The 24,282-nt window shown below is 30.1% G+C and overlaps 1 protein-coding gene and 1 non-coding gene across 2 annotated transcripts; both read left to right on the top strand.

Annotated features, from left to right (window-relative positions):
• The first annotated feature begins 469 nt into the window (after window positions 1-469).
• Window positions 470-576, top strand: LOC128281693 (small nucleolar RNA R71). Its single transcript, XR_008271954.1, has one exon. It is a non-coding gene; the product is annotated as a small nucleolar RNA R71 (small nucleolar RNA).
• Window positions 577-12,796: 12,220 nt separating this feature from the next.
• On the top strand, window positions 12,797-14,011 carry LOC108482313 (transcription factor ILI6-like). Its single transcript, XM_017785437.2, has 2 exons — window positions 12,797-13,239; window positions 13,549-14,011. The coding sequence occupies exons 1-2, from the start codon at window positions 13,114-13,116 to the stop codon at window positions 13,696-13,698; spliced, it is 276 nt and encodes a 91-aa protein (XP_017640926.1). The 5' UTR covers window positions 12,797-13,113; the 3' UTR covers window positions 13,699-14,011.
• Window positions 14,012-24,282: the final 10,271 nt, after the last annotated feature.

The raw sequence follows: 24,282 nt of genomic DNA, 5'->3' as shown, positions 1-24,282 counted from the left end.
TCTTGGCCTCCCCATGAAAAATTTGGGTGATTCATCCAACCTGCATTGTAAGTATTGCTATAAGGATTGTTTTGAGATTGAGGATTATTACCATGTAATTTAACTGCTCGTTCTCCATGTTGTGGCCATAAGGTGGGTATTCTGAATTGCTCGATCCACCTCCATTTGTTTCGCACTACATTACTGGGTGAACCTGTGAAGAATTTAGAAAACCATCAATTTTCTTATTCAAGAGTTCTACCTGATTAGAGAGCATGGTGACCGAATCGACGTTATAAACACCGGCTTTTTTTGTTGGCTTTGTCCTCATGACTTGCCACAAATAGTTATTCAGTGACATCTCCTCTATAAACTTATAAGCATCTTCAGGTGTTTTATTATTGATTGTTCGGCCAGCAGCTGCATTGACCATTTGTCGAGTCGAAGGATTCAGGCCATTATGAAAATTTGAACCTGTAGCCAGAGTGGTAACCCATGGTAAGGGCATCTTTGCAAAAGATCCTTATATCTCTCTCATGCATCGTAGAGTGTTTCTAAATCCATCTACACAAAAGAAAAGATATCATTACGTAATTTAGTCAATTTAGCCGGTAGAAAATATTTTAGTAAAAACTTTTCGGTCATTTGTTCCCAAGTAGTGATTGACCCCCGTGGTAACGAATTCAACCACTGTTTAGCTTTGTTTTTCAAAGAAAAAGGGAATAATCAAAGACGAATGGCGTCATCAAAAACACCATTAATTTTAAATGTATCACATAGTTCTAAAAAGTTTGCTAAGTGAGCGTTGGGATCTTCGTCCTACAAACCATCAAACTGAACAAATTGCTGTATCATTTGAATTGTGTTAGGTTTCAGTTCAAAAGTATTTGCAGCTACAGCAGGTCTAACTATGCTCGATTTAGTTCCTGTTAAAGAAGGTTTAGCATAATCATACATAGTGGGCGGAGCAGGATTCTGATTTACTGGATTAACAGCAATCGCAGGAGGTATTAGGTTTTCCTAATTTTCAGCCATCTCTTTGGTTGTGATTTGAATATCGTCCTCTTGCTCGTTCTCTATGTATCTTAAGCTTCACCTTATTTCTCTTTGGTTTCTACGAACTGTGCGATTGATCTCACAGTCAAAAAGTAATGGTCTTGACGGGTTTCTTCTAGTCATAAACTATAATAACCTGCAAGAAAAAGGGAAAAAGAAGAATTAATAATAAAAATTAGAATAAAATTTAAATTACAATAAAAGTAAATGGCTAAAGTAATAAAAATCGAGTGTTCCTAATATCTTAGTTCCCCGGCAACGGCTTCAAAAACTTGATACGTGATATTCGTGATAGGTTTTAAATATTTATAATGAATCGTTCTTGAAAATAACTATTATCACGATGAAGGTAAGTGTACCTATCGAACAGTAGTATAGCTTTAGCGAGACCAGATTATCAAACCCAAAGGAACTAAAGTACTAGTATCAACTTTCTTTTTATTATCTAGCCTAAAAAATAAAAGGGTTTTGTTTAGCTAACTAATTAATTAAACTAAGAAATCACAGAAAAGAAATTTGGGGGAAATACTTTTTGGAAAACTCGATTGATTAAGACAATACTAAGGAAAAATCCACTAGACTTCACTTGTTATTTGACTCTGAATCGGACGATTTATTCATTCAACTTGTTCCGTAGAAATCCCTAAGTTATATTATTATCTCTCTCGAGACTAACAACGTCTAACCCTAGTTTGAATAATTGAAATCTCTTTCTAATTAACACCCTAGGGTTGCATTAACTCGATCTATGGATCCCCTTATTAGGTTTCACCCTAATCCAGAAAAATCTTGTCACCTTATTTCTAGGCGCGCAACCAACTCCGCTTAATTATGACAAATTTACTCTTAGACAGGGTCTATTCCTCCTCTGAATAAGAGTTTAACTTGAATCAATATACTGGAATATCAAAACAAAAATTAAGAACACATAATTAAGAACAAGTCAAATATTTATCATACAATTCAGATAATAATAACAAGACCGTCTTGGGTTTCATTCCCCTTAGGCATTTAGGGGTTTTAGTTCATACTAATGAAACAAAACATCTCAAAAGAATAAAAATAACAAAACATAAGAAAACTCAAAACTCTTGAGGGAATTTAAATGGAGATCTTCAGTCTTGATGGTGAATCTGGCTTATGAGATGGATCGATTGGCTTTCCTTGAGTAATTTCTTGCTTCCTCCTATGCGTCCCCTATCTAAGTGCCTCCTCAAGTGTTTAAATAGGCTTTGGAATGCCTAAGAGCCCTCAAAATTGGTCTTTTCTAAATTGGATTAAACTTGGGCTCGGCAGGGACACGCTCGTGTGACACGCCCATGTGCGATTGTTTAAGGTCGTGGTCAAGGCTGTTAAATGGACACGGGCGTGTGATCTACCCGTATAAATCATGCTTTGACCTTGCCAAAGGGACACGGCCGTATGGTCTACTTGTGTGAGGAAGTCTAGGCCGTATTAATTTCGTACGTTGGCCCATTTTCTCCGGTTTTGCCCGTTTCTCATTCCTTTCACTCCTCTATGCTCACCTAAGTATAAAACATGAAATTAAGGCATTAAGAGCATCGAATTCACCAATTTTAAGGAAAAATTATCCATAAAATGTGCTAAGCGTGAGATAGAAATATGTATGAATTACGGTTTATCAGATCCAGCGACCCTCTCCAAAATCCGCAGCATAGTTTGGGACAGTGCATCATCCCCAGCTGCACGATCATGAGATTCTGACCCGATATCAGTAACAGGTGAAACTGGTGTCTCACTAGTTTCCAGATTTAATATTGTATCAGATGCGAAGAACTCGGCTTGAACCCCTCTACGGCCTCTACCCTGGCCTCTAATAACTCGTCCACGAGTACCATGTGTGCTCATCATAATTTTGAACTAATCTGTATTAAAAATTTTATGCAAATCAGTTTACAGTTTCGATAATTGTTATCAAGTGTTTTATACAAAAGAGTTATCAGAGTGTTCAGAGTCTGTTATCGCAAATCGTAGTTTACTACAGTTTTCTATTTACACTAACTAGAGTGTTTCAATAAGCATACTACCTACAGTAGTTTCATAGCAAACATTAGTATTTTTAAACAGAAATTCAGTATATTCTAAGCATACTTTCAGACAATCTATACAAAGTTTCAGAAACTTACAAGATCAGTGCCGGAGACTCGGTGAACTGCATACTTAATCAAAGTATTTGAAAACATTCGAAAGTATTTCTTTAAAACCAATTTTGGAACCCAAAATTCACAGCCAAGTTTTAAACCTAGCTTTGATACCACTAAATGTAACACACCAAACCCGGCCTAAACGTTATGGCCGAATCTGACGATATCACATGAGAGTGTTTTTAACTAAACCATTTGGATTCATAAACCATATCATTTGTTATCTTTTACTTAGTCAGAAAACATGAAAATGTCGTATTATTTTAAAAACATTTCTCTATCACAGAAGCGTTTGAAACTCGTTTGCTAATTATTATTTAAGAACCCATTCTATTTAAAAAAATTCTTAATTTATTTCAAGAAAACCATAATATTGATGTTGTAATCTATAATTCACATCCACAGTTCAAAACCCAAATTAAAATCCAAAAAGAATCCAAATCCAAGGTCACATCAAAACCCCCAAACAGATAATGAATAAACCAAAGTAAAAGTCAAAACTAAAATGTATGCAGACGTGGTCACTGTCGAGTCCTCCATTGCACCGATCCGCCTACTGCTGGGGATTACCTGAATAGATAAATAAATAAAGGGGGTAAGTTTTCGCAACTCAGTGTGTACATCCCCACAGAATAGCATGCATACAAACAGACAACAGAATACAATCATAATTCGGGCCTGGGCCCTTACAGAATCATCATCAAATATGGTTTTAAGGCTTCAACCCATCTTAGATATAGCATGCATAACAAATTAGATTAACAGAATAAGCCCACCAGCCTTGCACACCAACTCCTTCTAACCCAACACACCACGTAGGGATAAAATCGACTTACCCATCCCTGCACACCATATATGGGGATAAAATCGACCCATCCATCCCTACACACCAAAAGGTACTGCATTGCAGCACATATCATAAGTATGCAGCTTAGCTGCCAGATAACGAGCTTATGAAGCCCTTCAATACTTCCTTCACTTAATCAAACCCGCCCCGATGCAATGCATCATACAAAAATGGCATGCTGTAATGCAGAAAGACAGATCATACATTTATTCCAGAACAAATCAGATATTCATGCTAGGTATAACATGCTAACACGTACATCATAATATCACATCACGGAATTAGGGCTTTAAGTAAAGCTTACTGACCTTATGATAAATCACATTCGACTTGGGCGACCCTGCAACCTTACAGTATATTTCAGAAAAATGGGCTCACACGCTCATGTGGCCCAAAACGGCCCAAATTGGCCTTGGCCTTGTGGATCACACAGCCTGACCCAAATTCCCACAAATTTGTGTGGCCCACATGGCCTAATTGCTCTAGCCCGTGCCTCACATACGGCCTAGTTAGCCTCACATGCCCGTGTCTGTCATGCCCGTGTAGCATACGCACGGCTTGGTTCGTCTTTCACACGGCCATGTATCGTCCCACGGCCTCCACACGGGTAGTCCACACGCCCATATGGCGTCGACAGTTTCGGTTTTAGCTTTCACCGAAACCCATTTTTTGTACAATCGAAGCATACATTTGGTATCATTTCGAAGCTAATGCAACCACGAGCACTCCAGAACCTAATATTTAACATTACGCCACTTCGTTAGTCACTTAAATCGAGTTACTAAATATAGGCAAATCTCGAAAGTTACCGACGACCTTACCTTTAACGAACAACGACAGTTCCTTGCTGATTAGAACACCGTTTTAGTAACCCACAGCACCTTGGTTGTCTCCTAAACAAAAGAACAGTCTCTTAACAACCCCATAATCAATAACAAGACCCAAAAATATCCCAACACTTACCGAATTTGCACTAACCACAAAGATGGGTAATGATAAAGGAAAACACCCAAAAACCAATACTAAAAAAAAAAGTAAAAACGGCAGCAACAAGGGATTTTCGGCTGGGAAAGAAAAAGAAAGAAAAAAAATATAGAGAAAAGGGAAAAATTGCAGAGAAATTTCGGTAAATGGAAAAGACTAAAACCTTGATAACTTTACTATCCTAATCCTTTAATTTTCTCCATAAGCCTCTTCACTATCAGGCATTATAGTCCATCTTAAACTCCCACACGGCACAAACAACAAAATAAATCCCTTGCTCGGGCAGGGATTCAAACTCCAAACCTTCCTCCCTCCAACACACACCTTAACCACCAGACCAGCAGGCCCATTCTGATGTAGTCCTATTAGCATTTAAACTTAAGCCCACTGAACAAGAGTAAGGCTTTATTCACCAAAATACCAAAATTTGCCAAACCTAAGGCTTAAACTTGGGACTTCACACACACACCCAGAACCCATAACCACTGAAGCATATACAGATTTGTGTCATATTCAAGTAGAATCACAAACATAAATTTCAGGGCGTTACATCTTTCTTATCCTTCGTTGCCATTATTTTTCTGGTGGTTAGAAGTACCACTATTATGAACACCATGATAACGATTACTAGTATGTCCTCAACCACATCCCCCGTTATGTCCAGGACCATGACCACGACTACGAAAATGATCTCTATATTTTTCAGGACAATGACCATGGCCACATCCCCCGTTATGCAGAACCAGTAGGACAAATTCCATAGTTTTTCAAGAACAATTCATTATTTTGAATTCAACCACCAAAAGGCTTGAAATCAATTCAGAATACTTTTTAAAACATTTTTCATGGTATTGCTGTTGTATAAGCACATTAGTAGCATGAAAGATTGAAAAGGTTTTCTCTAACAAGTCCTAATCGGTTATGTTTTCTCCACATAATTTCAGTTGAGAACTAATTTTGAAAAGTTCTGAACTGTATTTACTTACAGTCTTTAATCTTACAACCGTAAATGCATCCAATCATAACGAGCTTTAGGGAGGATTACTGTTTTTTTATGGTCAAATCGTTCTTTTAGATTATTCTACAACTCAAGAGGGTCTTTCACAGTGAGATATTCTACTTTTAATCCTTCATGTAAATGATGACGGATGAAAATGATTGCTTTTGCCTTATCTTGGTTAGATGCTTCTTCATTTGCTAATATAATATTCCCTAGACCTTTATTATCTAGGTGAATTTTAGCATCTAACACCCCACATAATTTTTGCCTAAGATGTCTAGGGCCGCAAATTCAAGTTTGGCAAGATTTGACATTATAATCACTAAAAACCTAAAAAAACATTTGTAAAATAATAAACATTCTCATTAGTAAAACAATCCAATTATTTTTCAAATGTTTTAAATTATATATAGTTGCAATGACGTCGTTTTACAGGATTAAAATATATACATCATACTTTTATGAAAGAAACAACATGTATATATTACTATTTTAATTTCATCTAATACATAAATGCAAAATTAAGAAATCAATATGCATATACAAGAACATTTATAATGCAACAAAGAGAATATTAATATTAAGATAAATATATTACACCTTAACTAAATTAATAATTTAATCAAATGAATAAACAACTAAAATGTCTTTAAAATAATATTTGATAAACATAATTTTCCTAATGCATATTCTATAGAAACATAATTGTAATAATGTATTTAAGAATGAAAATAGGAAATAGTATAAAACAATTTGTGATATATAATCTAGGATTACGTTGAATCAAAAGAGAAAATAAAATTTGATTCTCACCAAGAACTTAAGTAAATCCTTGTTGATAACGTAGAATGAAACAAAGAGAATTATAGAATTAACAAGAAAGAAGAATAGAAAAATGAAAGGATGCTTCAACTTTCACTTGGGATGCAAATAAGCTTATGCATGCTTTCTATTTATAGGGCCTCAATCACCATAGGTTACAAACATATAATAAAGATAATTAAGGTACCTTATAAATTTTTAGGGATTACAAGAGTTACAAGAAAATGAATTGTTGGGGGTTATGGACATCCCTTTTTCAACAATTAGCTTAGTACCAATTAAAATAATAATTCATTTCTCCCCGGTGCCATTGTTGTTCGAATAAAATCCAATATACCCTTTTTGAAAAACAATTTCTTTAATACCCCATTTTTTATAAACAATTCTAACATACTAACACAAACACTCTCCAATTTTTATTGGTATCTTTTCTTAGATGTTATTTGTTCGAATAAAATCCAATATACCCTTTTTGAAAAACAATTTCTTTAATACCCCATTTTTTATAAACATTTCTAACATATTAACACAAACACTCTCCAATTTTTATTGGTATTTTTTCTTAGATGTTATTTGATTAAATATAGGGGTGTTCAAACTTCGGTTAAAATTAAATTAATAGACTTAATTGATCTAATTCGGTTTATCGGTCGGAGCTCAATTAATAATTTTTTAGAATTTTGGTTATCGATTAATTCAGTTTAAAATCGAGTAATTAATCAGACTTAATAATAATTATGATTATATGTTAATTATGTGCAAATTTCAAGATTTGCAGTGTTTTTAATTATGTAGTATTTTAAGACATAAAATTTCGGTTAATTCGGTTAACTTTCAAGACAAAAACATATATTTCAATTAATTTCAATGTATTTTTTTTAGATGTTTTATACTTGTTTTAACCAAAAGATGAAAACATATAAATTTCGGTTAACCGACCAAATTAATTGAAGTATTTCGGTTCGATTAACGGTTAAAGATTATATAGTTTGGTTCGGTTAATAACCAAATCAACCATTTGAACACCCCTAATCAAATATGTCTAACTATTGATGCTATTTACAAAGCTAAACTTAAATTTTAATTGGTATATAAATTTAATATTAATTAAATGATAATTAATATGCTTAAAATTTTATTCGTAATAACTTTATTTTACATAAATAAAATTAACCTAACTTTTTAACTAATAATTATAATTTAAAATTTAATTATAATTATTACTGTTTTTACTTGGAGTTCTAAAATAGTTCTATTTTAAATTTAGCAGAATTTTTTTATGTCATAATGTTTTGACTGATAATTGTAACTTCTATTTTACTTCAACTCTTTTACTAATAATTAATAATTCTAAACTAAATATTATAGTAACATAATTGAAAATAAAAGATATTCTCGTTGATTTAAAAGTTTTTCAAAGTCACGCTTTTACATATATTATAGATTATAGATGATTTAAAAATTAAATGAAGTTTTAGTTGAAATAGTAAATATATTGAAAACTACAGTGTATGAAGTTTGAACCACATCAAGTGTATTTTTTAGATTTCATATATTTAAAATGATAAAAAAATCTCCACAATAATATTTATTATAATTGACATGATAATAAATTTAACTCTCAATATTTACATTTTTGTCAATTTGGCTTCTATTTTTTAGCTAAATTTGACTATTAAATTTTTCAGAAAAAGTCAAATTAATTTTTAAAGAAAATGTTAATTAAAATATTAATTTCTTAATGATGTTGAGGTGACAACTTACGTGACAATTCAAGTATACTTCATGCTAATATGACAATATTTGTTTATATACTTATGGAAATATTCAAAAATAGTAAGAAGTACACGTGGATTGCCATACAGTTTGTCATGTTCAAAAATTTAACATTTTAATAAATATTTTCGTTAAATAAACAATTAGACTCTTTTAAAAGGTTGATGGTTGAATTTAATTTTTTAAAGGTTGAGAGTTAAATTTAACTCAAAAAAAATTAAATGTTTAAAAGAAAAAATAAACAATAAAAATTAAATTTATCATTATAGCTGGACTATTTTATTTTATTTTTTCAATAAATACTCAACTAAATTGAAATTCAATTGAAAATGAGTAATAAATATTAAGATATATATTAAGAGAGAAATAAAGAAATGAAGTGGCGTCGTGACAATGAGCACAGTCCTCACTTTGGATCAAGGTCATGTGCGCCGACTACAGATACCACCTCCTGCTATTTTTTATATTTAAAATTGTAATAAATGGATAGTTATTGAAGATGAAGGTTTGTATTTGGAAGTCACATCTTTATGTAAACTCATGGATTTTAATTCCTTGGAATAGATTCACCGCAAAATGCATGGAATTGGAACTTACATAATATAATTAAAACCAAAAGCCCCGGAACTGGGTCGGTGTAACTCTACCCTACGCCTTCCACTCGTGCCATGCTGCTTTCATTTCTTACACTTGACCAGTCAACAACCTTACCCCTTTTTTTCAATTCAATCTTCATCCCACTGTCTTTCATCCTCTTTTTCTAATTATATAATATAACCCTTACTATATGCTTTCACTTTTCTTTTAAAATTTTATAATTACAAATGAAACACAAATCCAAAATCTTAAAATTCCATCTACTCATTATGATTTATTTATGTATATATACATTATTACTAAAATACTAATGATTATTTTATTAAATAATTATTACTATTGTTTTGATGATTTTTTATCTTTTCATATTTTTATATTTTTTTTATCGAGATTGAACTTATGCTTGATGTATTTATAAACAATTTTTTTACCACTACATCAATAATAGATCTTGTAGTAATTTTTTTTTAAATTTATCTTTTAACATAAAATGTTTTCTTTCATCAAATTTGTGTACATACAGATTGATTTTATGTTACAAGTCAACTTAATGCTAATTCACAATTGATTATAATATCATGATAAATAATTTAATATTGTTAATTTGATGTATTTTTTGTTTAAATTATATTTTACTCACAATTTAATCTTTTTTATTTTAATATTATACTTATCTAATGTGTTATTATAATTAATTAATTTGAAATTATAAGTTTGATTATTTATTATATATTATTTTTAAAAATTCGAATTTTAGATAAAATTTCTAACATATATATGAAAAACAAATCCAAGAGGGTTTAACCTGATAGGTCTACTCTTAACTTCCTTCTTGGGATCCATGATCTTATATAATGTTATTAGCAAGTATTAAATGGAAATGGATACCCTATTTTATCCATCCATTGCACCTGCCTTCAAAACACTATAAAATAACATAAAATATTATTTTTTAAAATTACATAACCGTATTTAATGATTACTGTGACTAGCTTAATTATACACTTTTTGGAATTATATGATTATTTAAGTTTTTATTATATATTTTTATTTTTCAAGAGGTGACAAACGAAAATATATAGTAGTGAAAGTTTGAACAAAGAATACGACCACACTTATTTTTTTGATGGTAAGTCGCCACTCATGGATTTTTCCTTTTTTTTTAATTTTAGGATTAAGAAATTAAATTATTAGTAAGTTTATATTTTACTTATTAAACTTTAAAAATTATAAAGTGATTATTGAACTATATGAAAGTTTTCATTTAAGTCATTGAACTGTTAGAAAGTTTTTATTTAAGTTATTGGGTATTTAACTTTTTTAATAAAGTCCAGCCAGTGAGCTCTAAGTAACGATTCAACAATTGATACCATGGATTAATACCCATAAACAAGTAAAAAAAAAACTTAGATCTAAGTTGATTTGACGGTTAGTATCAGAGATTATAAAAGAAAGTTGTTTGGATTTTAGTTCAAAGATTCGTGACGTTCAAATTATTTTATGAAAAGAAAACTTAATTATAGAGGAGAAGGGGAAGAAAAGCTTTCGATTGGTATAGATGGTGTGAACAGAGAAGGCCATACATCAATTATTTTAATAGCCCGGTGACTTAGATGAAAACTTTTGAATAGTTTAATAACTATTTTGTAATTTTTTGAAGTCAAATGATGAAAACACGAACTTATTAATAATTTAGTAACCTTGTGTGTAGTTACCCTAAATCTTATGGTTTGTGTGTGAGTCATTTTAATTGTAAAGATACTTTCTTTCATCCACAACAATTTGCCTGTTAATAAGCTTTGTTTTTTTCTTTTAAACTGTAACAAGTACAAATACATGTTCGAATAATCACAAGTATTAAACTATTTCAAGTGGACAATCTAAGTAATCACAATGCAAAATCCAACCATTACATCATAAACAAATTAAGAAGTGATAAAATCCAAGCTAAAGTCAATTTACTAACTGGACTAAAACCCACCTATAGCAACCACATATGATGGGATTCGTAGACTTACACATTAAAATATATATTGACAATTTAAGTAGGATATTGGACATTTTCAAAGTATAGATATCACATTGGATATTTTATAAAAGTATAAGTACCAAATATTACATATTATCCCAAAATAAAATAAGAAAATATGCAAAATTTATGCCATTACTCATTAGATTAGTAAAATGAATAAGAATATAATAGAATGAAAAAATTGAAATTATTTTTGTAATTAGAATTTAATGAATGATAATAGAGAAGAAAATATACTAAATGCTAATTTGCTATCAAAATGATCAAGAAATTTTACAAATTTCGCCTCTAGAGTTTAAATTTGGAAATAAAGTTTAACCATATAAAATTTCTCTTTCAGATTTTAAGAATTTTAATTCTTGGTTTTCCAAACAATAGAAATTAAGTTTAGAATGTGAAAGTCTCCCAGCAAATAAAATTCATCCTTCAACTCCCTTATCTCAACATTAAGTTAATTTAACGGTGCTTTCTTATTTTATAATTCCAACGAAATTTGGTTGATGAGAATATAATTAAAAGAAAATTTATTTTATAACATTTAATATACATTAAAATATATTAATTAAAATAATCTGGAAGTTATATTTTCATGTTTGATTCATTAAATATTTTTGAAAATATAATACAAATTTATGAAATTATCATTCTTAAATAAAATATAATATTAATGTAATTTAATATTTTATAGTAATCTTTATTATTAACAAATATTTGCATTAAATATTTAATAATAATATTTTAATGGATAATTTTGAAATTACATTTTAATTAACAACAAAAATATTTCATATTTATTTTGCATGTAATATATAAATATATGTAAAAGCACTCACATATATACAATCAACATTTTATATAACAGTTTTATTTGTTTATAAAAATTTTAGATGTTATAAAGAGATAGTTGTTATACATCTATAACAATATCTAAAACACCTATAAAAACATTAATTAAAAAACTATAATTTATTAATAATATTGATAAGTGAGACTTAGATATCATCTTTAATAAAATTTACAAATGTAATTCTATTTATTAAATATTTTTTATTTAATAAAATATAAAATTTATATATTTTAATTAAAATTTATTATTTTAATTTCGCTTAGGAATAAAAACTAATTTCACTAAAATTTGATAATCATAAAAGAACTAACTTAATAAATGATGCACTTTATATAGATAAAAACATGATATAGAGGGTAGAAATAAAATATAAAACATAATGAAATGGTAGTTGTTATCTAGGGTTGATTGTATATATATATATATGTTTTCTGAATATAACCATGCATATAAAAACTTATATATATATATATTCTTAAAAATACTAAAATTTGTAAACGATGCATTTGATTTATTTATCAAAATTTTATAAAGGTAATTATGAATTGAAGTGTTAAATTCCAATTAATTAGTGTTGTGAAGTAAATTTAGTTGTAGTAAAAAGAAGACATGAAATTGCGTGTGGAGTCAGAGTCACTGTCAGAACACTGATTATAAGTTGAAGAGTTGAAGCAAATTGGGAAATAGACCCAAAGAAAGACAGTAAGGCGAATCCAAAGAGATTTAGATTCTTTTTTCCTTTCTTTGGGTTTTCTCTCTACAAAACCCTATTTAAAACAAGGCTGTCGCAATCTCCTTTCTCCCATGCAAATTGTCTCCCTCTCCACTACCTTTCACCTTTCTTGACTTTTTGAGTTTCGCTCTCTGTCTCTTCTTCCATAACTTGTCTCCTTCCCCACCATTTCTTTCTGTTCCTTAACATCTCTTCTTATTATTTATTCTTTTGCATTTGCAGTTGCACCCCCACTTTCATTTCATCACCCTTTCTAATATACTAATTAAGAAAACATGTCTAGCAGAAGGTCAAGATCAAGGCAATCAAGTGGTTCAAGAATAACTGATGATCAGATCTATGATCTTGTTTCCAAATTGCAGCAACTTCTCCCTGAGGTTCGAAACAGGCACTCTGATAAGGTATATATGTTTTACCCTATTTTCTTTTTTCTAAAATTCGGAGCTTCATTCACTTTCTTTGAAGAAGGTAATATTGAATTCAAATTTATAACCCTTTTTCTTGTACTCAAGCCTTAGGTTAGGACTTCTTTTGTATAAGAAAATTATTAAAATCGACATCTAATAAGTTTATTAAGATGAGTAAAAGAGAAAAAAACGTTGTTTTGGATTTAATTTATCGGTGCAGGAGATCGTTTATTTAAGAGCTAAAAGAAACATTATATAAAAAAACTTATATAATATTAACTGATATATAATGATTGTTGATAGGTATCAGCTGCAAAAGTGTTACAAGAGACTTGCAACTACATAAGAAGCTTGCATAGAGAAGTGGATGATATTAGTGAGAGATTATCGGAGTTACTAGCAACAACCGACAGTGCCCAAGCTGCCGTCATCCGTAGTTTGCTTATGCAATAGATGAGTTAAATTAGGGTTAATAGGGTGTTTTAAGTAATTTAATTTTTGTCTTATCCCTTCGCATTTCTGTCTAAGTTATCCTTTGTTTATTTTTAGAGTTGTTAAGTAGGTAGCTAAGAACCTAGTTGAAGTTCAATGACTACATAATCAAGGAATTAAATAATATATATTTGTAATAATAGATCACTGATCTTGATCCACTCATCAAGACTCTCTCAACGTGCAAACGTGATGAAGTCTCCCACTTCAAGGTATTATTAAACTCATTTTTACGACATATCCAAAGCATAATATATTTCTTAACATCACACTATACTCTTTTGGTCAATCCTTACAAGGACGAATTTGTTGAGAGAAACACTTTTACATTTTAAAAAATTTAGTTGATTTATTAGGGTGAACATTTAATTGAATCAAGTAAAAATAAATTTTTTTAGAATTGAGTTGAATCGAATTGGATGAAATTATTCGAGTTAAATTAAAAAGTTAAATATGTCAAATTAAAATCTTTTATAATATAACTAATTCTATGTTAGAACATATAAATTTGAAAGCTTTTAAAAAAATTTAGAAAGATAAACTTGAATCATTAATTAATGCCCAAAATTATTATTTTAAATTTTTAAAAAATTTAACTTTCATAAAATTCTCTAATTTTTATTTATAATTTTTTTAAAATATAAATTTTGAATGTTTATAAATATTTTAAATTTTGAAAATTATTTTAAATTATTGTGTAATTTTGTTAACAGAGACATCACTTTACTCGCTTTCAAAATTGACAAAGACTAAAGAATTTTTACACCAATCTATTATTTGAATTATAAAATTTCACTCAACTCAAATTTAAAACTTGAGTTAACTTAAATCAATTAACTTAAAATTTAATTTTTAAAATTTTTAAATTCAAATCGAAATTTGTTACATATTGACGTGGAAGTGTAATATTTATAAGGCACACTTTGAATTCCGTGATGAAAGTTAAAAGATTATGTAGAGCTATAAAAAAATAAGAGATGGCAAGATTGGTTTGGAGCAATGGTTAAGCTCATACATGATATTTAATTAACACAGATTCAAATCATTCTCCATTCTTTTCTGGCTCTCACAATATTTGTAAAATGTTTTCATCCCATTACACTTGTATATATAATAAAATCAATGGCGAATTTAACTGCTTAGCTCCCTTCCACTCTCAATAACCTTACTGAAAAGAAGATAACAAGCTTTTGGATCATTAAAAAATTATAATTAAATCATCCTTTTCAAAACTTGTTATCTCATAGTAGAAATTAAAAACCGATATCACGAGTTTAATATTTGATGCAACATCAATGTAATAATAAAATTAAACATTAAAATAAAATATATTAAAGGATTTGAAATAAATATTATTAAATATTAATTATAATTATTTTGTTTTTCTTTCTCGTTTTAGGTTTTAGGTTTCGGATTATGAATTTAGAGTTTTAGATTTTAGATTTTAGGTTTCAAATTACAGACTTGATGATTTAGATTTGAGTTTCAAATTTTATTTTTTGTATTTTTTATGTTTAATGATTATAAGTAATATTTTTAAAACCCTCAATATTTGTTGTTTTACATAAGTGACCATGTGCCATCTTACTATTAATTAATGATGTATGATATTTATACACCAACGATGCATTAAATATTCTCTTGATATCGATCTTTTACAAACAATTTATTGAAAATTTCGTTATAGGTGTTAAATTATTCTATATGGTTTCAACTTTTTGTAGGAGATATGGGCAAACATATATTTAAATGGTGTACTTTAAAGTTTAAAATACTCAAACTATGTGAAGTGAAGTCCCCCATATATAGAGTAGCATGCATATAGAAGTTGTTTGCAGAATGAGAAGCCAAAATGAATCCCAAAGGCATTTAAAAGTAAGATTTTAGTATAATCATATTTTAATGTTGGGGAGTATGGGTGCAATGTTTCTTGTTTTCATGGTATGTATGTATGGGTAGTCCCTGCCTTACGCACTCAAATTATGCACAAAAGCTGCATGGGGATAAACAGCTTTGACTCTTGTGTTTGTCCTCCACTCCCTTTTATATATATATATATATATTTAAACATAAACTATGATGGTGCATTCACTATTTAATATAAATGTATTCAACACTGAGCCCAGAATTTCTTATTTTCTCCACATAGGCTTTGCATAACCATAAACAACGTTTAGTATAACTTTGAGTTGTTGTATGGTCCTAAGAGACTACAATTTTGAGAATATGTTGCAAAACTTGGAAATGAAAAACCTGCGACAACTGAGAAGGAGAACAGCAAAGAGGCAGACAGACCTATAATTAATAATAATTATATTTTTAAAAATTAAAATATGATTCAATATATATAAATTAACTTGAATAAAATTTAATATTATTATATTAAAAATATTTATTTAATTTTTAATAAGAAATAGTTTATAGTAAAAAGATAAATATTTTAATTATATAAAATATGAGGATTTGTTTAAATCATGTTTAGTTTCATTTACCCTTTTAATTCTAACGTGTCATTATTCACTCTTGTATATGTAATATATATAATTTAAATTAAATTTTAATCAAACATAAATTCATTATTAAGTTTATATATGATATAACTTATTATAAAATAAATTTTGATTGTTCAATGAAAATATTATTATAATATTTTGTAATAAATTTATTTATGTTGTGTTTGTTTCACTAAAACAACTTTTAAAAAATAATTTCAAAAAATTTATTAAATAACGAAAAATATTTTAAACAAAATGATACAAACATAGAAAATTAATCTATTTTTCAAAAATTATTTTTAGTAAAATAAACACAACCTTATGAAGCAACCTGTTTATGTAAGTTATAATTGTTGTAAGTATTGTTGTTGTTTATGTAAGTTATAATTGTTGTAAGTATTGTTGTTGGAGTAAAATTAAGATTAAATGAGATGATTAGAGATTGGAAGAGAAAGTATGAGTAGATGTATTTTAATAAGGAAAATGTAGTTTGATAAATAATTATTGGATTAGGATGGTGGTGGATGAAATTAGTTTTTGATGATGTTGTTCATTATTTTTAATTAAAGTTGGTGCTTGTTTTTCTTTTCTTGTAGTTTCATGATGCGACAAGAATTTTTTTGTTTGTTCAAGATTATGGTAGTGGATATACTCGTAATACTTGACAATCAAAGTCCTAAAGCAATTAAATTTAATTTTTATTAAAAACCCAACCAAACCTACATAAAAACTACCTTAAAATGTTTCTTCTTTTCTATTAAAATAAAACTTCAATCTTTTATTAATAAATTGAAAGCAATTAAGTATTGATATTATTTAATTTAACCTTTCACATTTATTTTTTAATAGTTAAATTTAATCTTTAATATTTTAAAAGAGTTAAATTTTTTTAATGTAAATGCTGATTAAAACTTTAATTTTTTAACAATATTGGCATGATAATCAATATGATAGTCTATATATTCTTCATGTTGTCATGACACTTCATGACACTATTTTTTATATAACATATTGACAAATAAATTAAAAATTATAAAAATATTAAAAATATAAAAACAATTAAGATTTGATTAAGACCAAATTAATTAATTCCACATTGTTATACTATAATATTAATTAATATTATTTTATTATTATCACATAATAATACTAATAAATTATTATTATTATTATTGTAACATCCCTAACTCACCTAGACGTTATACCGAATTTGAGAGTTTACATTAGTTACCAGAATGACCCGATAAGCTATCGGAGTTTTTAAAACAATCATATTTAAACATTTGTTTGCTTTAGAAGAAAACTTAGTCTATTTTTTTTAAAAAAAAAATCCTAAGCTTATAAAAAACCGATTTAGATTAACTATCCTATGTAATGGTCACTACTTTTCTTTAAAAAAAAACTAGTTAATTTCTCATTTATTTATTTCTCAAAATTTAGTTATAACCTAGCAATGGAAAAGTGTTTAATCAATTTAGTTTTAATTAAGTTAAATTAGAATTATTTAATGGATAACCAAATCTAATTCCATGTTCATTATTTTAAATTCAAATTAAAAAAATGCATGCTAAATAAACCATTGAATTCCATGCCATAATATAAATAAAACATTACAATTCCAAAATAACAGGAATTATAAAAATAAACCTAATAATACTTTCATATAAATAAATCGTCTCTGAGCCCTCTGTATGTCGTGTCCACGTCCTAACCTGGTAAGTTATCTACAGAGATGGAAATAAAAGGGGAGTGAGTTATGAAGCTAAGCGTGAGTTCCATCTAAAAAAAAAAATCAGTGCAGAATCGTAAACCAATCATACATAATAACAATTTCTAGTACAATAACAATCATATAGTACAACAGAAATTGACAGTTCATTTGAGCATGCCTATGCTGATGATGCCAAGCAATTTCAGTTTAACAGAAAAATAATGTTTTACCTCACCGCTACACTCCATAGTAAGAATTCCCTAGATGTGACACCCCAAACCGGCCTAGACATTATGGCCGAATTTGGCGATGTCACATGATAGAGTGTTTAAGAAAACCGTATTGTCATGATGAAACCATTTTCACTTCGTTACTTCTCTTTATTTCGCATTAGCTCCCAAAACGTTTTTCTTATTTAATTGATTGTTTCAAAATGTTACTCGATGCAGAAGCTTTTTTTTAAAACAATTTAAGTAATCGTGGTTTAAGAGAAATTATTTGTTCATTTTGAAAACCGAACTTCCCTATTGCTAACAGTTATAATCTATAAAAATAAATTAAACCAAATTTAAGTAACTGTTAACTGTCCAAGAAGTCCAATTTACATAAAAAATAACCTAGAAAATAATTAAGAAATAGATACCAGATTTGAAAGTAAAAACAGTTTAAAATATGTATGGCCACTGTCGAGTCCTCCGCTACACTGATCCGTCAAGTCTAGGGATTACCTGTACACATTAAACAAAAGAGTGAGTTTACGTAAACTCAGTGTGTAATCCCACAGAAAACAAGCAATCAGTTTATAATCATACCCAGCCTGGGCCTTAGCCCTTTTTCAGTATCAATGGCAAATAGGCCTTAGCCCATCACAGTATTAGTACAGATATACACAAAACCCTACCCAACCAGCCTCTACACACCATCTCCGTCCAACCCTACACTCTATGTGGGGATTAAATCAATCCATCCATTCCTACACTCCAAATAGTACCGATTGCGACACAAAACAGTAATTTGCAGCTGAGCTGCTAATATGTTAGGCTTATGAGCCTTTCAGTACACTTCCTCCAAATATCATCATCCCAACCCGATGCAATGCAAACATATATTATGACATACTTTTGTGCAACCATCAGTCAATCATAAACATATATAAACCAGTAATATTGCATTATTATTCGTGCATCACATACATTCAGATCATACATTTAGGTGTCTAGATGACGCTTACTGACCCTACAGTGGGTTCACTATCGATTGGGCAACCAATGCAACCTTAGAAATCATTTCGATAAAATGAACTCACACACCAATGTAGCCTGCCCGTGCGTGCCCACACGCTCGTGTGGCCCACACGGCCCAATATGGCCTTGACCGTATGGATCACACGGCCTGGCCCAGAATCCCACACGCCCGTGTAGACTACCCGTGGGGGCTCACACGTCCGTGTGGCCCACATAGTCCAAATCAGTCTAGCCTGTGTGTTGCACACGGCCTACCTGGCTATCAGACGACCATGTCCTTAATGCACAACCTGGCCTCGTCGATTACAGGCCCATGTCAGGGTACATAGCCCATGAGCGACCATACGCTCGTGTGACGTCAACAATATACTTTTTTGCCTTTTCACCGAATCTCATTTTCTGCATTTCAGGTACACACCTGTTATCATTTTGATGCAAAAGCAATCCCGAGTCACCCAAAAACCTAAAAATAGAATACCCATCATGAAATTAGCCAACAATTCTCAACCCTTCAAAACTAAACTGAAAGATACGCACACACTTACCACCAACACATCCATTCACTCGCACCGATTCGACCATTGAATAGAAGCTGTTGTTTCACCCCATTTCCTATGCAAAAGATACAGAAAGACCAACCTTATGAAATCAAAAGACAACAGAATGCAACTGAACTCACTTACCGATTATACCAAAATCAAAGGTTCGAGGCACACACAAGCAAGGATTAAGGGCAAAAACCGAGAACGGAAGAAAATGATTTAATAATTTTGTCAGAGAGAAAAGAAGACAAAGATGAACAAAATTGGGGATTTTTGGTCTTGAAAGAGAAGCAAGAACGTCAGAAGCAGAGGGAATTTTAGGGAAGGAATAAAATTCAAAATTACAAATTAGATTTTCCCCAACTTCTCACTAAACCCTTAATCCCAACCATTTTAGAATTTAACTTTTACCGAAACTCTCTTAAACAACCGAACAAAAATATAAACATCCAAGCCTGCGCAAGGACTCGAACACAAGACCTCTAACATACCAACACTCCATTTAACCACTAGACCAGCTGACCCATTCTGATATGAAATTACAAATAATTAAACTTAAGCCTTTTAGGCCAGGTTAAGGCTTTACTTAGAAAAATACAAAATTTTCCCAAGACAAGGCTTGAACTTGAGACCTCTCACACACACCCAGAACACTTAATCACTGAAGCAGATACACACTTGTGCCAAATTTTAACAGAACATAATTATGCAATTTTTGGGGCATTACACTAGAACTCTTATATCTTGGACACTCTAGTTTGTGGATGAACCACCGGTGTTGCAGCTTAATATGTTGCTAGTAATTGTGAATACACAACGAGTTTGCAGTTAAAAGTTGCTAGTAAAATTATGGTTGAACGACTAGTGTTTGCAGGTTAATTGATATGTTGTAATTTGTTATGCTTGAACCATCAGTATTTGCAGGTTAATTGATCTTTCGTAATTTGATATGTCAAATTAGACTTTCTCGGTATACTTAAAGAGTTTATTCTCAAGCAAAGGAGAATCTTTTTTGTGTTTTTTGTAATTTATAGATTTTAAGTAATAAGTGTAAATGCCTCGTTTTTTTCTCATTTTGAGACCCAATTTGGCAAATGGTGCCATTGGGGACCCTAGCGTGTGGTTGAGTGGTGTAGAGACGTGTTGGAGGTTGAAAAAAAGTGAAAACGACACCAAATGAGAGGGTATTGTGATATCTTTGATGCGGGTATCGCGATATCCAAACCTTGGTGTAATGACCCTATATCATGGGTGTCGAAAAGTGCATTCCTAAGACTCTGTTCACATAAATTGGACTCGTAAATATTTATTAAAAATATTTATGAAGTTAGTTGAGTAGTTAATTAGATTTTGGTTAAGTGAATCTGCATAATTTATAAGTTGTTAAGGTGTAGGGATCAAATTGCATAAGTATTAGAAGTTGAATTATAAATTAAAAATTAATTAAAGGGACTAAAGAAACAATTATGCCCTTGTTCCATTAAGTGGATGAGATTAATGATGATTATATATATGTTAACTTATTATATATTATATGTTATATTATATAATAAGAAATATATATGTATATATGTTATAATATTAATAATAATAAAAGTAATAATAATAAAAGAAAGAATAAAGAAAAAGAAATAAAAAGGCATGCAAAAATATGAGAAAGAAAAGAAAGGGAGAAAGGAGAAAGAAACACACAACCAAGGGTTTTCTAAGTTTTCAAACTTCAATTGGTTAGTTAATTTAGTCTCTTTTCTTGTAATTTTTATATTTTTGGAATTCCAGTTTTTACTATTACTTGACCCATGTTGCAATTTTAGCATTGATTAAGATTTTAAATGTTGTTAATGTTGAATAGTTTTAGTATTAGGACTTAAATTGATAGATTTTTAATCTAGAAATGGAAATAGATTAAATTGTAGAACAAATTGTAATTTTTGAGTAATAGGGACTAAATTGTGAAAAATTCAAAATTTAGGGTTTAATTGAAAGTAGGGAGCTAAATTTAGCTTAAAGCGAAATTAATATAAAAATATAGGTTTAAATGTGAAGAATAAAAATTAGTTTCGGTTTAGAGACTAAATTGGAATTTAAGTAAATATTGAGTAAAAATTGAAATATTCAATGTGAAATTGAATTGTGTTGTATTGATGTATTTTAATTATTTTAATTTCATAGCTAACGTCATACTGAAATCCTCAACTAAAAAAGGAAAGGATAAAATTGACGTCAAATAGCTCAGAATCCACGGTTTTTATTTCTATAATCTGAACCTAGTTGTTAATTATTGTATTTTGGTTTAATGCATATGCTAAGCAGTTGAGGTGAGTATTTTGGCACTTTGATAGTGAATTGAAATTATAGTTGATTGAAATGAATTGAATTGGTATATACATTATGAATGTATTGATTATTTGAATTGAAATGAATAAATGTGTAAATGTGATAATATGCAAATATGATAATTGGATATTGGTTGTATTTGAAAAGTGAAATGAAACCCTATTAATTGTATCGAGCTGAGTCGGATATAGATGGCATGCCATAGGATAGAAAGAGTTCAAGAATTTCTTCGACTTCAAGTCGATGAGGCACTAGGTGCCAATTTGCTTCGGTTTAACCGATGAGACATTGGGTGTCAATTTATATAGCGTTGGGTGCAATTATTACTTCGAATTTATCTGATGAGGTACTAGGTGCCAAACTGGTGTGTTGGTTGGATCCGTGTATCCGTTTGAGTCTGAGTCGTGCTAATAGGGGTAAATAAATAATAAAGTTCTATAATTGATATTGAAATGGCATGGCATGTGAAATGGAAATGAGATAGTGGATAGAAAATAAAATGTGAAATATGTTGTGAACAAATGGAATACATGAGTTATGTACTCATGAGTTGAATATGGAATGGATAATGCCATTGTTTAAATGAAATGTGGATTGCTATGTGAAAAGTTATTTACATAGCAAGTGATGTGAATTGAGATATTTGTTAAACAAAACAAAAATGATAGCATGTGAAATTTGAGTATGGTATGAAAAGATATGGTAATATGCATGAATTTGAAACGATGGTATATGGTAATTGTAAGCTTAGACAATAGTATGTTTGTATAATTCAAATTACGCATTCTTGTACAATTATGACTTTAATTGCTCGGATTATAAAAATATCACTGAGTTTTACTCAGCGTACAATTTTATTTTCCATGCACAGGTTAGGTAGTTCTCTTTTGATCACCGATTCAGCATCCAGGAATGATCCCGATCTCAAATGTGATGATTTTTATCTTTTGTAATGGCATGTACCTAGGATGTGTTTAGTTTTTAATGAATTTGTAATATGTGATGTAATTGAGTTTGAGTATAATATTGGTTTGGTATTTATATATAAAAACATATGTTTGTGTTTGAAGCTATAATTTTGGCATATTGATTTGACCCTAGGATTGTTAGGTGTATGTGAAATTAATATTAAGGTTTAGGTGGTTATAAACTAAGCTAAATGGAGTGATTTTGGTATGTTTTAAACTTTGATTTGAATGATGCATTGATGATATGTTTTGATGATGTAAATGTGGTACCAATGAGGGTACATTGGTTAGGCACATAGGTTTTGGTATGTTTTGAGTGTGTTTAATCATGTTTTGAATAGGTTAAACAAATGGTCTTTGTGTTGCTTAATTTCAAGCAAGTAGGAAATGGTAAACTTGTTGTTTAAGGCACATTTTAGGTCCACATGGCCAGACATATGGGCATGTGACTTGGCTATGTGAGACACAATGCTAGCACACGGGCATATGAGGCCATTTCGAGAGTTTGTACTGCTTGACACATAGGCGTGTGGCTTGGCCGTATGACCCAAGTCAAAAAGTTACACGAGCAAGGACACAAGCTGGGACACGACTGTGTGTCCCTACTTCGAATGCCCACATGGCCGAAGACACGGGTTTGTGTCTCAGCCATGTGAACCCTGTAGTTGAATTTTTCTAACTTTTTCCTAAAATTTTCAAATGTTTCCAATTTAGTCCCAAAACACTTTTAAAGTGATTTTAAGGCCTCGAGGGCTCGAATAAGGGAAGATATGCTTGTATAATATTAGATTATGCTATGTTCATTGAAATGTTTTGAAAGGAATGATTTATGTTACGCTTATTTGGTAATGCTCCATAACTCTATTCTGACAATAGATACAAGTTAAGGGTGTTACACTTGGAATCCCAATAACTTCAACAGACTTGAAGATTGGAGACCACCTTTCAGTAGTATCATGATATCCACTTTGGGTATCGCAATATCCACCCTCCAAAAAGACCCTCAAGTTTGAAACTGACTGCGGTGTTGCAATATCATCTTCTTAGGTATCACGATATTGATTACAAGGCCCATGTAAGGGCAATTTTGGCAACAAAAATTCATCAGCCATCAACTTAAAACAACCAATTTTGGATGAGGAGAGAGATATACACACATTAGTTTAGTTTTAGCCTTAGTTTTTTTGCAACTTTTTCTAGGGTTTATATTTTTTATTCTCCTTTCTTCGTTTTCTTAGTTTTATAGTT

The sequence above is a fragment of the Gossypium arboreum genome, chromosome 1, assembly GCF_025698485.1.
Source record: "Gossypium arboreum isolate Shixiya-1 chromosome 1, ASM2569848v2, whole genome shotgun sequence".
Classification (NCBI taxonomy): domain Eukaryota; kingdom Viridiplantae; phylum Streptophyta; class Magnoliopsida; order Malvales; family Malvaceae; genus Gossypium; species Gossypium arboreum.
This window is presented reverse-complemented; position numbering and strand designations above follow the sequence as displayed.